This window comes from Helicoverpa zea, chromosome 23 (genome assembly GCF_022581195.2).
Source record: "Helicoverpa zea isolate HzStark_Cry1AcR chromosome 23, ilHelZeax1.1, whole genome shotgun sequence".
Lineage (NCBI taxonomy): Eukaryota > Metazoa > Arthropoda > Insecta > Lepidoptera > Noctuidae > Helicoverpa > Helicoverpa zea.
In genome coordinates, this window is record NC_061474.1 from 5857027 (window position 1) to 5875693 (window position 18667).

Genomic DNA, 18667 nt, shown 5'->3' on the forward strand with positions numbered 1-18667 from the left:
GATTGTATACGAAGTATTATAAAATTGAACACTTTATTTACGTGCATTAAAATCTATTTAGTTGAAATATTAACATTATTATCTATAAATATAAAAATGAAACCCGCTTTCCGTTGTCACGTCATAACATGAAAACAGCTTGACCGATTTGGCTGAAAATTAGAGGGGAGGTAACTTAGATCCGGGAGGTTTTTTGTCACCATCCGGCTACACTTTTTAATTTAATTTAATGAAGCTTTAATTTTAATGGACCTTTGTGCAACTGACGGTTAGTCCGAGCTTGATCGTCAGAAGACTTGTTTGTTCGTATGCGCTATCTCTGAAACCTACTGGTCGGATTAAATATTCTATCCGCGTTAGGCTGAACTCTTTTTATCCGGGTGAGCGAGTAGGTAGGTAGGTACTAGCAGAACCCAGTTTCAAATAAACTTTTAAACTTTAAGGAAAAAACAGGTTATTTACAATTTTTTTATTAAAGATAAACTGTAGAACAATTTTAAAGTCTTCCCAATATTTTTAGTTTAAATAAGTACTATGCAAATATTTGAAAATTCACATTAATTTTCCACTTGAAACGTCCACATTACTTGGGCGACTTCAAAACTGCAAAAAAAAAGAAATATACTCGCATTAAAATTCACCAGCCAGCACTGAGCTTGATTCTGCGCTTCTTGATCATGAAGGAATAGCTAGTCCAGCTGAGTCTACGCAAATGTTTGTGACTATATAATATGTCCTGCGCAGCTGGCTGATCTCCTTATACGAAAAGAGTAGTGGTCGAAAATCGGCTGGGATGCCATTATTATAAGGAAGTACAAAAAAACAAGCTTTTAGCACGTCCGCCATATTGGATTTGTAATAGCATTTTTTAGCTAGTCATCAGAACTCAGAGCGTGTGCAAAACTTCATCCTAATCGAAGACCGGGAAGTGGGTCAAATTAAGGTTCCAAGATTTTCTTACATAGTTACGAGGTATAGTTATCGGCACGGATATTGAGCTCTCGGCGGAAGAGTGGGGACCGCTTGGCGCACTGTACACATAAGGCACTAAACCAATAAATTGCTTCTGCGCAGGTGAAGGTCAGGGCTCAATATCCGTGCCGATAACGATATATAAGCGTGTTAAAAATAAGGTCTTACGTCTTTTAGATATATTGCAATCCCATGGCAGCGGCATGAGCAAGCACTGCCTCTGCCGCCTGGCGAACTTCGAGGTGTGCCCGCGCTGCCTCGAACCATTTCGCAGCAGCGGCCTTCGACGCACCCTGCAGGCTGTCCACGTAGCGCACTGCCGCGGCCAAATTACCGCGGTCCAACCAGAACCTATTAAATTCACAGAAAGGGACACATGTATGTATGCCAGAGCGCAAGGTAAGCAAAAACTTGTGAGAGCGTGAGGCATGCAAGCCACGGACATTTACTGCGCACTGGTCCGAGTGAACGGTTCTATCTGGGGGTCTACACGAAATATATCCGGTACCCGAACACCGTGTTTCTCTCAACCCCGTACGCCCCACGACAAGAAGAGGCAGTACTCAATTAGGGATCCAACCGGACAACCCATCAAGGACTTTTTCTTCTTGTTATGGATTTGCAGTTAACCTTTCAGTTGCATTGTATAACTTGCTCAGCATACTATTGTTATGTAATAGAATGTTTATGAACATATTACTTATTTTTAAAAGAGTGTCAATGCAGTTTCTTGCCGTTTTTGGAACCGTGCAACCAGTGTGACGTTTCATAGGAGGCTGCAAACGCCTATTTGAAACAAAAACATTTGACTTTGTTGGAAAGATAAAATTAACAGCCTCTACAGTTACGTTTGGCGTGATCTGTCAATAAGTGTATGGATGGGCGTTGTATCTATGTGTCATAGCGTAGGTATCCTTCCGTGTTTCTGCTGTCAACGGTCATCTTGGGAAGTCTGATAATCTCAATAAGGGGTTTCGTGTTGCCCGGGCTTCTGCTAAAATCAAACACACATAACACTAACCTTGCTCTCTGTAACAGATCAAACGTGTCTAGGCCGATAGGTGGGTCTTGGTCAGGTTTCTCAAATTCAGCCTGTGGAATGCTCGAGACCTGAAAGGAAATATGAAGCTGACACAATTTCACACAAAATTGGATATACCCATTACCTACTACTAAAATCCACTTTTTTAGAAAAAAATTACGTAGCTTTCGATGTAATAAGATTTTGCGTAATCTTATTACATCGAAAGCTACGTTAATTTTTTCTTCAATTTGTCACAAATGAAAATGTGACTGCGTAGGAAGCAATGAATTTGTGTTCTAATATAAGACCCCTTAAGCATCTTCGCACAATGCAAATACGCTGCAGTAATACAGATTATCAAAACAGGCGTTACTTTGCGGAAATTCATGACATAAAATGTTAGTAAAAAATATGTAGCCGTTAATTCGAAATCGAGATTCGGACGTTGTGCTTTTATACACATGCACATAAAGTAAGGGTCCCACCCTCATGCACAAATGAGACAGTTGCCAAGCTACCGAACCTATACTCGACACGTGTTTCGCCCCTCCACAGTGCAAATTTACGAGGTCATATTCTCTCACGCACTCAAGAGCACGGATAACGACGATAACTTTACGATACAATGTCGTGAGCGAAAAGGTAGATTCAAAAGTGCATGTTACCTGCATGAATAGAAATAAGCCTTGCAGCCAGGACAGCATGTAGACAGGCATAGCAGCGCCATCTTGCTCGACGAGAGCAACGTTTCGCGCCGTTTTCTCCATCTACACACATTACCATCTTGTCATGACTTCTTGATTTTATTGGACCAAGGGCTAGCAATAGGTTATTATAACCGATTTCCTCCCGTGTGAGAACTGATAGGTGAGTGTATGTTGTTTGAGATTTTTTTTTATTAAGTGGTCCTTACAAGGAGCTTAGTAAATAATTTACACGATTCTTCACTACCCACATTTCATCTTAATCGGATCAGCGGTTTTACTATGAAAGTATTACATATTAACATTCTCATTCATAGTAAACCTCTGCGGAAGAAAGGTTTAGATCTTTCTAATGGGACCTCGTCAAAAATCATCAAATGACCCCTCCCGCTGTGGGTTAGCAGCGGTGAGGGAGTGTCAGACTCTTACTCACTAAAAACCGTCGTGTTCCGTCGTAGGCCTTTTATGTGCCAGGGCCGCGGTATCTCTTTCGAACAACCCGCAGCCCTTCTAAGGGGTCCTAATATCCTCTAAGTCTTTGTATATAATATTTTGCTCACCACACGGAAACCATCTCGCAACACACTTTCCGGCACAATACCGGTTTTGTACACAGATGGCGGTATCGATTTCAATACGATCTTTACCAACTTATCGTCGCCACCTGCAATATAACACAATGCTAAAGTAGCTACGCATGCAACAAAGTGTGTGCTAAGTATTAATGTAGATGGATGGAGAGGAAGAGGAAGACCTAAGAAAAGATGGATGGATTGCCTGAAAGATGACATGAATAGGAAGGGAGTGAGTTTCAGTATGACAAGTGACAGGGGAAAATGGAAGAGAATGACATATTGCACCGACCCCAAGTAAAATTGGGAACAGGGCAGGAGGAAGAAGAAGCTAAAGTAGTTACCCTACTGTTCTAAAACTGCACGTAGGCCTAAGTACATATCAAAAATGCTAAAATTTTTCGGAAGGCGAGTTAAATTGGGTAGTCATTGGAACGTCTACGGTCGTCAGAGTCGTTACGAGTAATCAGAAGCAAGAAAGTCTAACAACCAGTCTTGCAAAGGGGAAGGTGTCTTTGCACGGGTTGAGGTATGTAAAACACTGGATGGACTGGATCCGCAAAGGAAATGCAAGTTGATGATTGGTTCGAATTTCACATACCAGAAGCCTTTTCGATGGCTTTTATCTCTTTCTCAACTTTAACTATGGGATCTCCCCTCTTGGTGGCCGCTAGGAGAGACTCGCCGGCCGCCCACAGTTCCTGAGAGCGACGGGACTCCTTCTCCGCTTTCATACGAGCTGGGTAAAATATATTACTTATACTTTATGTGAGTTCTATAGCTCAAATCGCACACTTACATTACCTGTGTTTTTTTTATACCTGGACCTATTAGTATTTTCTTTATTTGTTTTTTTTGAAGTTTCATTTGAAAGAAATATACCTACTTAGATTTATATAATACCTATACTTCTGAAGTCGTGTAAATCAAGCAAATAAATAAGGAAAGAAAAGAAGACTCAAACGATTGACTGCACAATAGATTCGTTTTTGGAAAACTACTTTCAGCCAAAAGTTGACCGAGACGCCAAGATTTTTCGAGTATATTTATTTGTATCACAGGATCACAGTACATATACATATTTAGTATCATATTGCAAGAAATTTTAAATAGGTATCGACTTGTTTAATTGTATAAGCAGCAAGGAGTTTAAGGCCGATCAGATTTCAAAATGCGCAAGTTTCTCCAAAGATTAGGTATGGCCTAAATACTAAGAGCAACCCATTATATCATTGACAACCGTGCCTACGAACGGTGATTTTCTTTGCCGTAGATTATTACGTACAGAAAAATTTGTGTAAACCAGGGCTCACAGTTTAGTGTCGTTATACATATAAATAAAATAATTTGCTGTACCTTCGAGTTTATCTTCAACGATTTTGAGCTTTGAAGCCATGTCTGCGAGTTCCTCAGCAAACAATCTCTTTTCGTCTGCGACTTTTTCTCTAACCATTCTATTGAATTTCGCCGTGACCTGGTAACGAACATTCCATGAAAACCACAGGATACATCAAACTATCTGAATCTATATTAATATCATAAAGCTGAAAAGTTTATATTTGTTATAAAACTAGCTTTTGCTCGCGACTTTGTTCGCGTGGAATAGTGACTTCCGGCAGATTTTTCGTTTGACCAATAGATGGTGCTATATGTCCGGAGTAAAATTTATTTTTATATTTTTTGGAATAAAAACTATCCTATGTCCTTTCTCAAGTTCCAAACTATGTCTGTACCAAATTTAACACAAATCGGTTCAGTAGTTTAGGCGTGAAGAAAAGACAGACAGACAGACAGAGTTACTTTCACATTTATAATATTAGTTAGGATGACATACCTCTGCTTCCATTTCTTCAAGCTTCGTAGCAAGATTCGCCTCGTGCTGTTCGTTTTGTTTTTGCAAACACGCTTTTAAATTGTTTTCATTTCTTAACTTCTGATCGTCCTCCTAGAAACAAAAACGATCGAAAATAATTAAAAAAAAAAAACTATTATTCTCTGGAATGATCTACCTCTCAAGAGAGAATTATAGTCGACACAAGTCGGCAGAATACAGTAGTTCTTTTTATTATTATTTTTTTCCTGGATATAGTACTCTCTGGACTTATCAGGTTATTATGAGCGATTGATTCAAAAAACAAGCTCTGATAAAAGCGTTAGTCGTCTCACAAATTCCCTCTTAGTAATAAAAGTTATTGTTTAACCGATCAATGACATTATGCTATCGGTCTAAATCAACTTTCCTTAAACAAAACTCAAAACTGTTTTTTTTTTTTTTTTAATTAATTATAGCTTACTCTTTGCTTAAACTCCTTATTATTATTATAATCTGGTATGTCTCCAACCGACCACGGGACTGCAGAGTCCCGGATTTTTGGAAGGCGAACGTGGGGCTGAAGCCAACACGCTGAAGCCCTTTGTGGAGCCAACTTTAATGAAATGGCGACACAAAACCGACGATTATCCCTGTATACACTAGGGCTTTCAAATACCGGATTTTTTCAATACCGGTATCAATACCGGTATTAGAAATTTCAATACCGTGATCACGCGATCACGGTATTGTCGGTCATACAAATATTGCAATACTCCAGATATTAAAAGTCGTCGCTCCTTTATGCGTCTTCGAAGTGCTTTTGCAAGATTTTGGCTTTTAAGTCATATTAGCTTGACCATCTAACTTCGTCAACATACATTTTAGCGCAATATCCGCTTTTAGTAAATTGGCATCCCGTTTAAAAATTTCTAATACCTACAGTTACTTTGATTACTGAAAGGCTGTTGTAAATATTTTTTAATATTGTCAAATAGAATTCGTCTAATTCGAAATCAGAGTTTAATTTTAGATCGATTAAAACTTTTAAAACACAATCCTTTACTTTCAAAATCCTATCGGTAGCGGAAAACTTCTATACTTCTAACTTCTATAGCCGGTTATACGCATCGCATGCATCTCGACCTAATCCCGGAAGTGAGGATTCTAGAGCCACATGAACACGCCATTTTACCGAAGACCTGCCAGAAGTCAGCAGTGGCGAAATCGAGATCGCTCTGAGACAGCTCAAAAATGGAAAAGCCCATGGCGAGGATGGCATTACAACAGAGCTATTAAAAGCAGGAGGTAAGCCCGTACTGGGGTAGCTCCAGAAGCTTTTTAACGCCGTCCTGTTTGAAGGGAGAACTCCAGAGGAGAGTGAGGAGAGTGTTGTCGTCCTGTTCTTCAAAAAGGGAGACAAAACCCTGCTGAAAAACTATCGACCCATTTCCCTCCTAAGCCACGTATATAAGCTGTTCTCAAGAGTGATCACGAACCGACTTGCGCGAAGACTCGACGAATTCCAACCACCGGAGCAGGCTGGGTTTCGGAGCGGATACGGCACCATAGACCACATCCACACAGTGCGGCAGATTATACAGAAAACCGAAGAGTATAAACAGCCCCTGTGTCTAGCATTTGTGGACTATGAGAAGGCCTTTGACTCGGTTGAAATTTGGTCTGTTCTGGAGTCTCTGCAGCGTTGCCAAGTAGATTGGCGACACATCCTAGTGATGATATGTCTCTTTACTACTGACTAACAAAACAATAACCTCGTTTGGCTCGCTCGACCGACTAAGAACCCGTTGTTTAAGAAAGGTGCGGGTGGGTATGCTGGAGATAAAAGTTGGCGCTTAATACACAAGTGTGAAGTGTGAGAATAATATTACGAGTACCTACATACATCTTACGAGTACGTAGTTATTTATCTTATTTAATACAACTTCCTGCTACTTATTACAACAAACCACAATAATTAAAATTATAAAAAGATTGTAATACCGTAATCACGGTATTGGCTCGTCAATACCGGTATTGAAAACCCTAGTATACACTATAGAAACGTACCCAAGGACAATCCCCAATGTTTATAATAATTATTAATAATAGGCCCCGCAGGGCATCTGAGGCGGATGACGGGGAGTAGCGACCCCGCAGGGCTATATATCCGAGTGCTCCAGGGAGAGTATACTGTCCCCCATCTCCGGCTTGCCGGAGTGAAGCATGACAGAGGATAAGTCTCCCGCCTCTTGGCTTGCCTTCATCGGCCGGTCAGAGTGGAGTCGCTAGAGCAAGGTTAGTCCTGCCCGGAGGGTAGGTGCCTCGTGGTAAGTGGCGAGTGGGCCGGTGATGCTGGACCCACAGGGAGCGCGTGATCTGCGTTTAAAGTCCGCCGAGGTATCCTCACCCTTCTCAGCCGCTCATGTACCTGTTGCCCTCTTGTTGCTTTTCAGTGACTGATTGCCGGGGGCCCAGTAAGTGAGTTGGCGAGTCTCCACCTGCCATTTTAACAGGTATTTAATACATTGTCATCGGCAGGTGCCATAGTTCCCGTAGTTTCCCCATTCCTAGTCCATTAGCATCCCATCACAATAGCCCAAGTAGTTTTCATCCATAATTAGCAATAGTTTAGCACAGAACCGGGGATTGTCCTTGGGTACGTTTCTATAGTGTATACAGGGATAATCGTCGGTTTTGTGTCGCCATTTCATTAAAGTTGTCTCAAAAGGGCTTCAGCGTGTTGGCTTCGGCCCCACGTTCGCCTTCCAAAATCCGGACCCTATAGTACCGTGGTCGAGTAGAGATAATAATTATAAATAATAATAATTAGAAATTAATTATAATAATAAATTAATTATAGCTTACTCTTTGCTTAAACTCCTTCATAAGATCTTCTTTCTTAGTCTTGACAACAGTTTGCAAGTAGGCCTCATTAGCTTTCTCAGCTTCGCCGCCATGTGACAAAGCTGGAAGAAAACCCTCAAAAATTACTACTCTTCTTCTTCTTAGCGTTTATCCCGTGATAAGCGAAACATTACTATCACTATGTTCGTTTGTCTGTTACCGTTTACCTACTACAAAAATGATGGATGGATTTAGACAAAACTCTATGTGTTTTTGCTGGGAAGAAGAAGTGGTGGAACATACTCCCAGCAACAAATGTGCACATGTCGAGTTACATGGTCATATTAATTATTATAAGCGAGGACTTTTAATTGGCTCTCTCTCGACTATGACTTCCTTCTATTGATTAGTTTTTGTTCAGCTGTAAGTCTTCCATAGTGTATTAAATAAATAAATTAATTATTTACTTACTGGCCAGTGTACGGCTGATTCTGTCACTCATACCATCAGAAGCCTCTTTTAAGTGGCCGTTTAATTGATGAACCTAAAAATAAATAAAAACTTACTCATCTTATATACATTTACATAGGTACTAAACACTGCTAAATATCAGAATATAAAAAAAAAAATAAGACCGTCTTCCGACGATCTTTGGTCCGTGAAAACTTATTTAAGTCCTGGATTTATGGGTTGCGCTGCCTGGGCTGCGGGATTGTTCGAAAAAGATACAGCGGCCCTGGTACATAAAATGCCTACGACGGAACACGACGGTTTTTAGTCAGTAAGAGTCTGACACTCCCTCACCGCTGCTAACCCACAGCGGGAGGGGTCACTTGATGATTTCCCATCGGAACACAAAGGTAGATATGTGTTGGTACGCTGAAACTATACTTACGTATCTATAACTGTTGTAAAGAAGTATATCTACGTCCCCGTCAATGGTAGGCTTTTTGGCCGCGTAGTCCAATTCTGGGAACATGGCCACATTTTCAGAAGTGTATTTTTCCACCGCTACCTCTACCTGTGTTAAAAATAGTCATATCATCATATTTATTTATTTCAAACACAGTTAATTTTATCTTTACAGGCACATAGACCAAAAATAGTCCAGTCACGTTTAAAATATAATTATAAATAAAATTTTAAAGTTCCCCATATTTTCCCTACATGGAAAAAAAATATTCCAGGTCAAAGGTAAAAAATATGTTTTTTTTGTGATTTTCAGCATAACGGTAAGTTTTATCATATATATCTGAGGTAAAATTGTAGATTATAAAATTATACAGGAACATTGTAGCTATCTATCAGTGAAAGAATTTTGGCAATCCGACCAGCGGTTCCAATGGTTACCCCTACATACAAACTTACAAATTTTACCCCTTAACCTATAGATTTATTATATTGTTGGTCTTCTTACCATTTGCCACTGTTTGTCCATAGCGAGAGACCTTTCGTTCTCCCATTGATAAGAAATGAAGGCACTCGTAAACTTATCTTGCAAATCTCGGTGCAGTAGCTTCGAGTTCCTAATTTGTTCTTTAGTGGCTTGCACACCGCAGTCCAAGTAACGAACCATTTCCTCTGAAAAATGTTAAGGGTTTTTATATAAGTGAATTTAATATATTTTCTGCTAATTCGATTCAAGTCAGCTTCTTCGATGGGTTTATGTACGTGCTGGGTAGCCTATAAAGTTTGTCAGAATAAGTTAACTATTTTGCAGTCTACTGCTGTAAAACACATTAATTTGCCTACACAAGACGTTAGCCGTTTGACTCTTACAGTGAGTTGATTTAATGCTAACCGAACCATTTTCAGTTTTTAATTCATCGATTGGACCAATGGACAGCAAGTATACGGCTGGTAAGGTTTGGAGTTTGGTTATCGTTATATTTGAATGGTACAACTGGGTTTTATTGACATAAGCATTATGATTGTCTATTATCTCTAAACAGATTCGATTGAAGCCTCATTAAGAAAATATTCTATCTTTTTTCTTCTTTCTCCGTCTTTACTATTTGTTATATTTTTCTTTTCGTCTGTGTTCTGTGTACGAAAACTGTTAATTAAATAGAACTGAAGTCAAAAATAAGCTTACCAAGTTTGCTGACGCAACCAGATGCGTTGTTCAGAGAAGTCTTGACTAGTTCTATCCTCTCCTCCATGGCATAACGCAGTTCCTTCATAGCCTTGAACGTAAATGTTTGCATGGTGGCTTCTACTAGCTGTAACACCAAAAATATGTCATTATTTACTTGTTTAAAACATTTTTTTTACGAAATCAAAAACCATCAAATGACCCCTCCCGCTGTGGGTTAGCAGCGGTGAGGGAGTCTCAGAGTTTACTGACTAAAAACCGTCGTGTTCTGTCGTAGGCCTTTTATATACCAGGGCCGCGGTAACTCTTTCGAACAGTCCCGCAACCCCGGCACGCCTTGGCCCTGCTGGGCCCCCTGGGGTGTTTAAAACACATTAAACTATCTTTACAGTACGTATCTTTACACTATTTAAAACCTACATTATAATCACTTCACAGTCATAGTCGTAGTTTATTATAGGGTACTCCTGAACATGATAATGATCTCCTAGCCGATTATCAGCCACAGCGGCTGTTCTCATATGGAGATTAGCCAACTGCGCAGGACATATTATAGAGCACAAACATTTGCGCCGAAACAGGTGCACTTACTAATTATTCCTTCACTCTCATGGCCCGGTGTGACGGTAAACCGACACGATCGGAGGGAGGTTAGGCGCAGGACCGACATTTACGTACTCTCCGATGCACGGCTGTATCAATCACCAACTTCCAGACAAAATTTCACAAAGCAGCCCGGAGCCGCTTTGTAAAAATTTCTAAAACCCACAAAGCTATTTCGGCCCGACCCGGGAATCGAACCCGAGACCTCGTGCTGAGCAGCCGCGCGTGCGACAGCTAGACCAACGAGGCAGTTACACATAAACCACACATAAGACTGCAGGATTGTTTAAAAACCCGTTAAGCGATATGTTCATAGAAAATCGATATTGGGAGCACTTACCGACAGTTGCAGAAAGATCCATTAAAATTAAAGATTAAACCTATTGCTAACACTTTTTATCTTATTGACAAAGAAAGAGCCAGCAATAGATTTAAAGAAGCTTCAACTTTAATGGATCATTCTGTAACTGACGGTTAGGCCGTATACAGAAAGAAAGCTGGAAGAAGCTGAAACTTATAAGCGCTTAGGTATAGGCGCTTGACAGCGCTGGTAACCCGCGCAGGAAAATATATGAACACGCGCCGATAAGCGCTGACCGGCGCAGACAAAAGCTGGAAACTTATAAGCGCTTATCGGCGCGTGTTCATATATTTTCCTGCGCGGGTTACCAGCGCTGTCAAGCGCCGATAAGCGCTTATAAGTTTCCAGCTTCTTCCAGCTTTCTTTCTGTATACGGCCTTAGATGAAACTTGATGATACACTAACCTCGTTATAACAAATGCAGGCTTCCCTAGCTGTAAGGTAGTTGTTGATAACGCTCTCACCGAGATCATGCATGCATCTCTCAATTTCGCAAATATTTTGTGTCACGACTGGGGGAGGCTCTGGTTCGCACGTCACAACTTTAAAAAAACAATTCGCAGTTATCATTTATATCATATCATATCGTTTATTGCATTCCATAATGTAGGTACATTAGGTGGAAAATATAAAATGATAGTCACAATTATGGACCCCGATAGGCACAGCAAAATAGATAGAAGAGAGGAAGGCGTTCAATGTAAGATAGTGTATTATTTACTTAGCTAATAGTTTCTTTTATAGTGTATAAGGTATTAAGAATTTAAAATTAAAAGTAGTAAGATTGATGATGACCAGACAATTTTTCGTCTTTTCTCACAAAAAAACTAACTAGTACTTGACTAACAACATCTAAGAATAAAGTTCTGGAAGCCTTACCATCTGATTCATCGTCTTTTGGTCCTTCTGGAACATCTGAATAAGAAAAATAAAGCCTTGAATTAGTCAACGAAAATACTATTATTGATCCTGATTTCCAAGGATCATTAAAAAAATAACATGTTCATCAGTCTTTTCCCAACTATTCATCTGCCGAGTCTTTTCCCAACTACATTGGTTGGTTTCCAGTCTTACCGGATGCGGTAAAAAAACCAATGTTTTACATGGAGCGATTGCCTATCTGACCTCCACAACCTATGTAGTTACCCGGGCATTTCCATACCACTTGGTACCCAAGACTGGTTGTCAAACTTTCTGACTACCAGTAACAACTTTCAAAGATAGCCAAATGACAGCCGGGACACAAATTGATTGTGCCCTCCGAAACATGGAAGAAGTCGTTATGACAAGATGGTCTCCCATTCACGGACCCACCGCACCAAGCACTACTTACCCTTATGATCGACTATAAAGCTTGGCGAACTTATTACCATAATTGAGAACTGGTCCGCCGTCAAGGGAGCACTTCTTCGGTTTGTCGTTTCCTGTCAGCCTGTCGATCAGCTTCTTCGTGTCATCGATGCACGTTACGGCAAACTCTCCGTAAGTCATATTCTCTTGGTAAAGTATTGCTATCAGGTCGTCGAACCACGGTGCGTTCAGTGTTAACCAATCGCGAATTTCTGGTGAACCCCTGATCAAGTAAACAAACTTGTTATATAAATGCAGTAAGTAACTATCTTCCATGATCTAGTGTCTAGTCATGATAGAGTTTGTAACTCTAGCTATTATACAAGCTGTTGATTTGCATCCGTGCCATATTCAAGGACGTAATTATGCTAATGATTCTCGACCCAAATCAATAAAAAAATTGGTACGTAATTTTTTTTCTTTAATTTTTTTTCGGAATTCCGTAAATGTCATCTAGCCTTATTTAAACTTGTCACGTATGTTACTGGCGTTAAAACCGTGCTGCACCCTCACACAAACGCAAACACAAAGCATACGCAACGATCACTCATAAATTTCATTCATAAAATTGGATTACTACGAAAATACCACGACATTATAATGACAAAAAAGCAGTGCATATTAGCTATTTCCCGTCTACTGTAATTCCAATCGATTATTTACGTATTGTATGTCCTCCTCCTGAACTATGGCACAAATGCAAATCAACACCTTGTATATTATGTATGTAATATACATATATATGTGTGTTGTGTATAAATAATTTATACGTAATTAAGGCGCATTTATCGCATTGGGGTAACCTGTAATGGTAAATGTATGTAGATGAATAAATAAATGTATTAGGAAATAGGTTTCCAAATCTTCACGAACTATTTAGGAATAGTTAGTGAAGATTCTCAACATAGATAGGTACATAGTTTTATTCATGGTTATATTATGTATATAATTCACTAAATAAAAATGCGACCGATTGGTCGTCATACAGACTTTTCTTAACTATGAGGAACTTAAAGGATGCAACTAAAACAGCAATGTTTACAGAATGACTGCCTGACTACGTGACCTGTAGGTACCTACACTAAAGTACCTAGTTGTACTAGGTCTCAGGTTTTTGATGAGCGAGACTGAGGCCCAAGTTACTTACAACGTCAAAAGAAAGTTATTAAAAAAAACTTCGAAAATTGATCGTGCAAATCCATAGTACGTAAAGTAATGTGAAGTATTGATAAAACTACCAAAATTTGAGACTAACTACATGTTAAATTAACTACTAAGCTTACTTAGCATATATAACGAATCCTCCAGTTAATAGAAGCAGTGTCATAGTCCCCCAGAATAATCTGTCGTCTTTAGGCTGCGGCGGCGGGGGCTTAGGAAGTGGGCATGTCTCTCGCTCCTTAGGGCCCGGGGGCTTGTATTCCTTGAACTGTGATGAGTATCGGGAAACCGGCCCTAGTTGGGACAGTGATGCTAAATGGAAATCTGCTGGATGACGTCGGTACTGGAAAACAAATAGTATTATTAATAATTATAGGTTTTTAAACTCAGTTTTACCGTACGGACATTTTTATAGCAGTTACATGCGGTTTCTTCACCCGCGTCCCGTGGGAAACTTCTTCCCGTACCCGGGTGAAACATAATCCATGTTCACCTCAAATTGTATAGGTTATATAATCGGTTCGGTAGATCCGGAGCCTATTCGATGCAAACAAACAATCAAATCTTTTATTTAACCATTTTTGTACACAGTAAACACACACGAATCTTCATCTTTCCTCTTTATAGGTATACTAGTTGTAGAAGTATGGATTAAAGCTAAGCGTCCACTTGTCGGTATCGTACGCAACGGACGCAACGCACGCAACGGATCGTAGTATTATTTATATAGAAACTCAAACAAGATGTGCGATGCGTACGATGCGGACAGGTGCACGCACTTGTTTGAGTTTCTATATAAATAATTCTACGATCCGTTGCGTGCGATACGTCCGTTGCGTACGATACCGACAAGTGGACGCTTAGCTTTAAGGTTCAGTTTGTTAGGCCCATCTGGTGTAGGTACCCATAATTGAACCAATTTATTCAACTCAAATTGCTTACCTACAATAAAGAAAATCTGAAATTGGTTGTTTTATTGACCTCCTGTATTTGTGTGCGTTCGCGCAGCGGAATGTTGTTGAATTTAAAGATTTTAATTATGCAGATAATTATTGTAAGACGTTCTACAATTGTGTATGGTAAATAAAAATTTGCTGACTGCTTTGTAAACAGTGATCTATTCATGGTAAATTATCCTATAACTTTTTAATTACTAACGGAACATCATTGATACTTGGCAACATGTTGCAGACACATACAAGGTTTGTTTAAACGTGAAAATCTAGACCCCAAACTGCATACTTTAAGAACTAATGCCCGTTTTCACCAACAATCTCTTACCGTTTCCCTATCTAAATGCTACTTACAATAAGGGCCCTCCCAATTTGACACCTACCTAAATTCATTTTCATCACACTTGTACATGGATCCCTTAAGTAAGTGACAGATTACTAGTTCTACAAACGATACAGAAAAGTCGATATTTTATCGATAAAATGATTTTTCAGTACTTCTTAAGAAATAAACGTCAATCGAGTATATATTACTATTATAAAGCCTGTGAAAAATTTTCTTGTGATGTTATTTTAATTTAACTTTTAACTACTTTACGCTTTGTTATAAGCAATAAAACAGTAAAGAGGTTTTCTACAGGTGAATTTTGACCTATGTCCTTCGCGCGTTTGTCAAATTGACTGATGTGTATATGTGTACATTGAGTGAGGTTAATTTTGGGTTTATTATTGTTGAAAAGATAAGTTTATTTTGGCAGAGAAGAGAAAACGAGGACAAACCTTTCTTACAGAAGAAAAAGACAAGCTGGTGAAATTGCTGACGTCTCATAGAGACACAATATTAAACAAAAAACGAATGGGACCACGAACGAAGCCAAAAACAAAGCTTGGATCTAGTCCCAAATAGTTTTAATGCGACAGGAAACGTTTTCAGGTAAATGTTAATAATATCTGTGTGGAATAATATAGTGTGTTAAGATATTGCCGTTCAACTGTGTTCCTTGTTTTAATGTGTTTTTATTGTATTTTTGTTTTCCATGAGTTGATGGATATAAGTATGGAGTTAAAATTATAAATTTATAATGTTTATTTCGTTTCAGGTGGTGCGAGAAATTGGAAAGACGTGTAAAAACAACCCGCCGACCCCAAATTAAGATGGGGCAGGAGGATGATGATAATGTTTGGTACATCACATGAGGACTATTATTTAAACATTTGTTTACTATCTTTGTTTTAATTTACATAATTTATTATCTATACTAATATTATAAAGCTGAAGAGTTTGTTTGTTTGTTTGAACGCGCTAATCTCAGGAACTACTGGTCCGATTTGAAAATTTCTTTCAGTGTTAGATAGCCCATTTATCGAGGAAGGCTACTTTTTATCCCGGCACGGGAAGTAGTTCCCAAGGGATGCGGGTGTAACCACTGGCAGAAGCTAGTGTTCAATGTTAGCCTACTTCTTACCTTCAGAGGGTATCCACTATCACCCAGGAGATAGGCTCTTCCATGTTCACCATTTTAGAATCATTGGTCTCTGCTGTTTTGGTAAAGATAGTTCAACTCAGATTTGCGCGCGGCCCTATGTGTGCGTCGGCTTGTAAATATACAACTTTCGCTCGTGTGACAGTGACGTCGTCCGAGCATGACGTGTTCTTATCGCTTTTTGTTATGGGTACAGTCGTTTACGAAAATGTCTAGTTCTTCACGGAGAAAATGTTTAAGGAGTCAGGTAGCGTTTCAAAAAATGAAACAACATTTAAAGCTTTTTATTATTACATTTTACAGTTTTTCATTATTTTCTCATAAGATTTTTCAAATTGACGTTGACAGTATCTAAGAAATAAATGAGGTGAAATATCTAAGATGAATTAAATACTCCTTACATATTTTCTAGATCTCGGGGTACGCGGACAATAAATAAAAGTGTGGACTAAGAATGTAAAAAGACGTATAATCTAGTATAATAATGTAAACAAAATGTGTGGGGAATTTTAAAAAATAATATTGCTTCGCATAATGTCGACCAAAATAAGACGGAAATAATGAAACTCATAAATGAACGTTTAAGTCATATTGATGAAGAGATGTTGGGTAATACTTGTCGACATGTACAAAAGAAAAAAGAAAAATACTATAGACATTTTGACAAGGAGTCAAAATTTATAATTTACCTCGGTGAGAGTAGCGAATCCGAAAATTCATCATTTGATTTTTCAAGTAGCGATTCAGAATCATTATAAATAAATAAACATTAAATTACGTAATAACTGTTTTTCTTTAAACAGCCGTAACCCCTAAATAACTGTATTTGTACCCGACTGTACCTCTTGTCACGCACACAAAGTCACTGTGTATGTACAAGGGTTACCCACACATAAGGCCGCGCGCAAGACTGAGTTGAACTTACTATATATAGTTAAATCATGTCCCGGCCACCGCGAAACTACATCAGTAATTACCAGATTTGCATCTGTTATGGTCTGTGTATTTGGACTGTGTATGGACTGTGTATGGACATGGCGGACTTCCTATTTTTGAATAATTCAAGGACATCACGACCTAGCAAGTGCATTGATAGCAACTGATAACTTATATATATGTATAAAAATGAAACCCGGTTTCCGTTGTCACTACATAACATGAAAACGGCTTGACCGATTTGGCTGAAAATTAGAGGGGAGGTAACTTAAATTAGACCCGGGAGAAGGTTTTAGGCGGCGAAAGCTAGTATCTTATAAAAAAGTCATGATCGTCGTATTTCTCAGTCATCTGCTCTTACACGTTAGATACGTGGTCTTCTAATGATTATTATTTAACATATCCACAAACTCCACAGCTTCTAAACTTTCTAAAAACATTCGTTTATTCACTATCCATCGCTAGAAACGATTCGAAATATGTTTTTATTCTGTCATGATAATGATAGGGGTCGTTTAAGCAGGCATCAATCGGGCCCCCAAGTTTTAGTGAAATTTTAAGGTTATAACGGACACCTAAGCTTTGGTGAAAATGAAATTCTAATTAAGTGTTCCGTAAATGCTCCCTAAATTTAGGTGTTTGTTGGTGAAAACGGGCATAAGACTTAATAAGTGTTTTTTATTTTTATTTTTATTTTTTTATTTTATCTTTTAAACCCTACGACTTTTTCTAAATCTGTTTTTTAAACAAATTTAAACAAATTCAAAACAACGTATGTAAAAATTGACAGCTCTCTATGTAAGCGCTTTATATGAAAACTAGCTAATGACCAAACGTTCGCGTAGCGGAAACTTGAATTTCTCCGAAGTTTATGCATGCACTGATTTCATTCATACATAAATAATTATACACAAATACACACCAATTTTTGGACACATCTGTTTTCTTCTAAAGTCTATGGATTAAAAAAAGTTCCGCCAGGACAACGTTCGCCCAGCGGAATCAGTTTTTGGTGAATTTCTCCACAATGGCTGCATACACAATTTTTTATTTACCATACACAATTATAGAAAGTCCTACACTAATTATCTGCATGATTAAAATCTTTAAATTCAACAACATTCCGCTGCGCGATCGCACACCCTGTATTTATTTGTTTTAACTACTGTAGCACACAGGTAGGAACAATTTGCACCCCAGCACGGACAAGAAGGTAAATCCGTGCACCCCAGTTATAATATTTGCAAAATGGTAGCCACTCACCAAAAGGGTCCTAATTGTAAATAAGCAGGGCGTGACCCTAAACATAATTTTTCTAATGTATTTAGTAAAGTTTTATGTCCAAAGAAATTTGTAATTTATGTATTATTCTTTATAAAACAGATCGCATATTTTATTTATTTTGACAGAACTCATGCTGACTGTGAAGTGTTCATTTATTTTTCTGCTTAAATGTCAGGTTATCAGCACTCTTCCAGTTTTTCAGTAATTGTAACTACAAATAAAACCTTTTTTCAGCTTAGTTCAAACAATCAAGATTTTACCATTGACATATAACTATAGGGACAGGAAATGTCACGAAAAAAACCTGCACACCTACAGTCTGCAGTAGTAACTAAAATGGCTGCCATTACTAGGGTTGTACCACTACCGGATTCAACAAATATCGATATTGTATTCTAGTTAGAAGTACGTACGATTCTTACTGGGTGCATAAAAATAACCTAGTATAAATAATTTCTTCGTCATAGAACTAACTATCACATTAACTTCACTGATACTAATAACCTCAACA

The 18667-nt window shown here is 38.6% G+C and overlaps 1 protein-coding gene across 1 annotated transcript; it reads right to left on the bottom strand.

Moving 5' to 3' along the window:
* Nucleotides 1-454: 454 nt before the first annotated feature.
* On the bottom strand, nt 455-15971 carry LOC124641710 (MICOS complex subunit Mic60-like). The gene is made up of 18 exons (XM_047179876.1): nt 15942-15971; nt 13622-13842; nt 12359-12561; nt 11868-11903; nt 11394-11530; nt 10025-10151; nt 9347-9510; nt 8825-8950; nt 8401-8473; nt 7951-8051; nt 5107-5217; nt 4629-4746; nt 3874-4011; nt 3261-3364; nt 2662-2763; nt 1994-2082; nt 1141-1323; nt 455-603 (listed from the first exon to the last, which is right to left on the bottom strand). The coding sequence occupies exons 1-17, from the start codon at nt 15969-15971 to the stop codon at nt 1146-1148; spliced, it is 2058 nt and encodes a 685-aa protein (XP_047035832.1). The 3' UTR covers nt 455-603; nt 1141-1145.
* Nucleotides 15972-18667: the final 2696 nt, after the last annotated feature.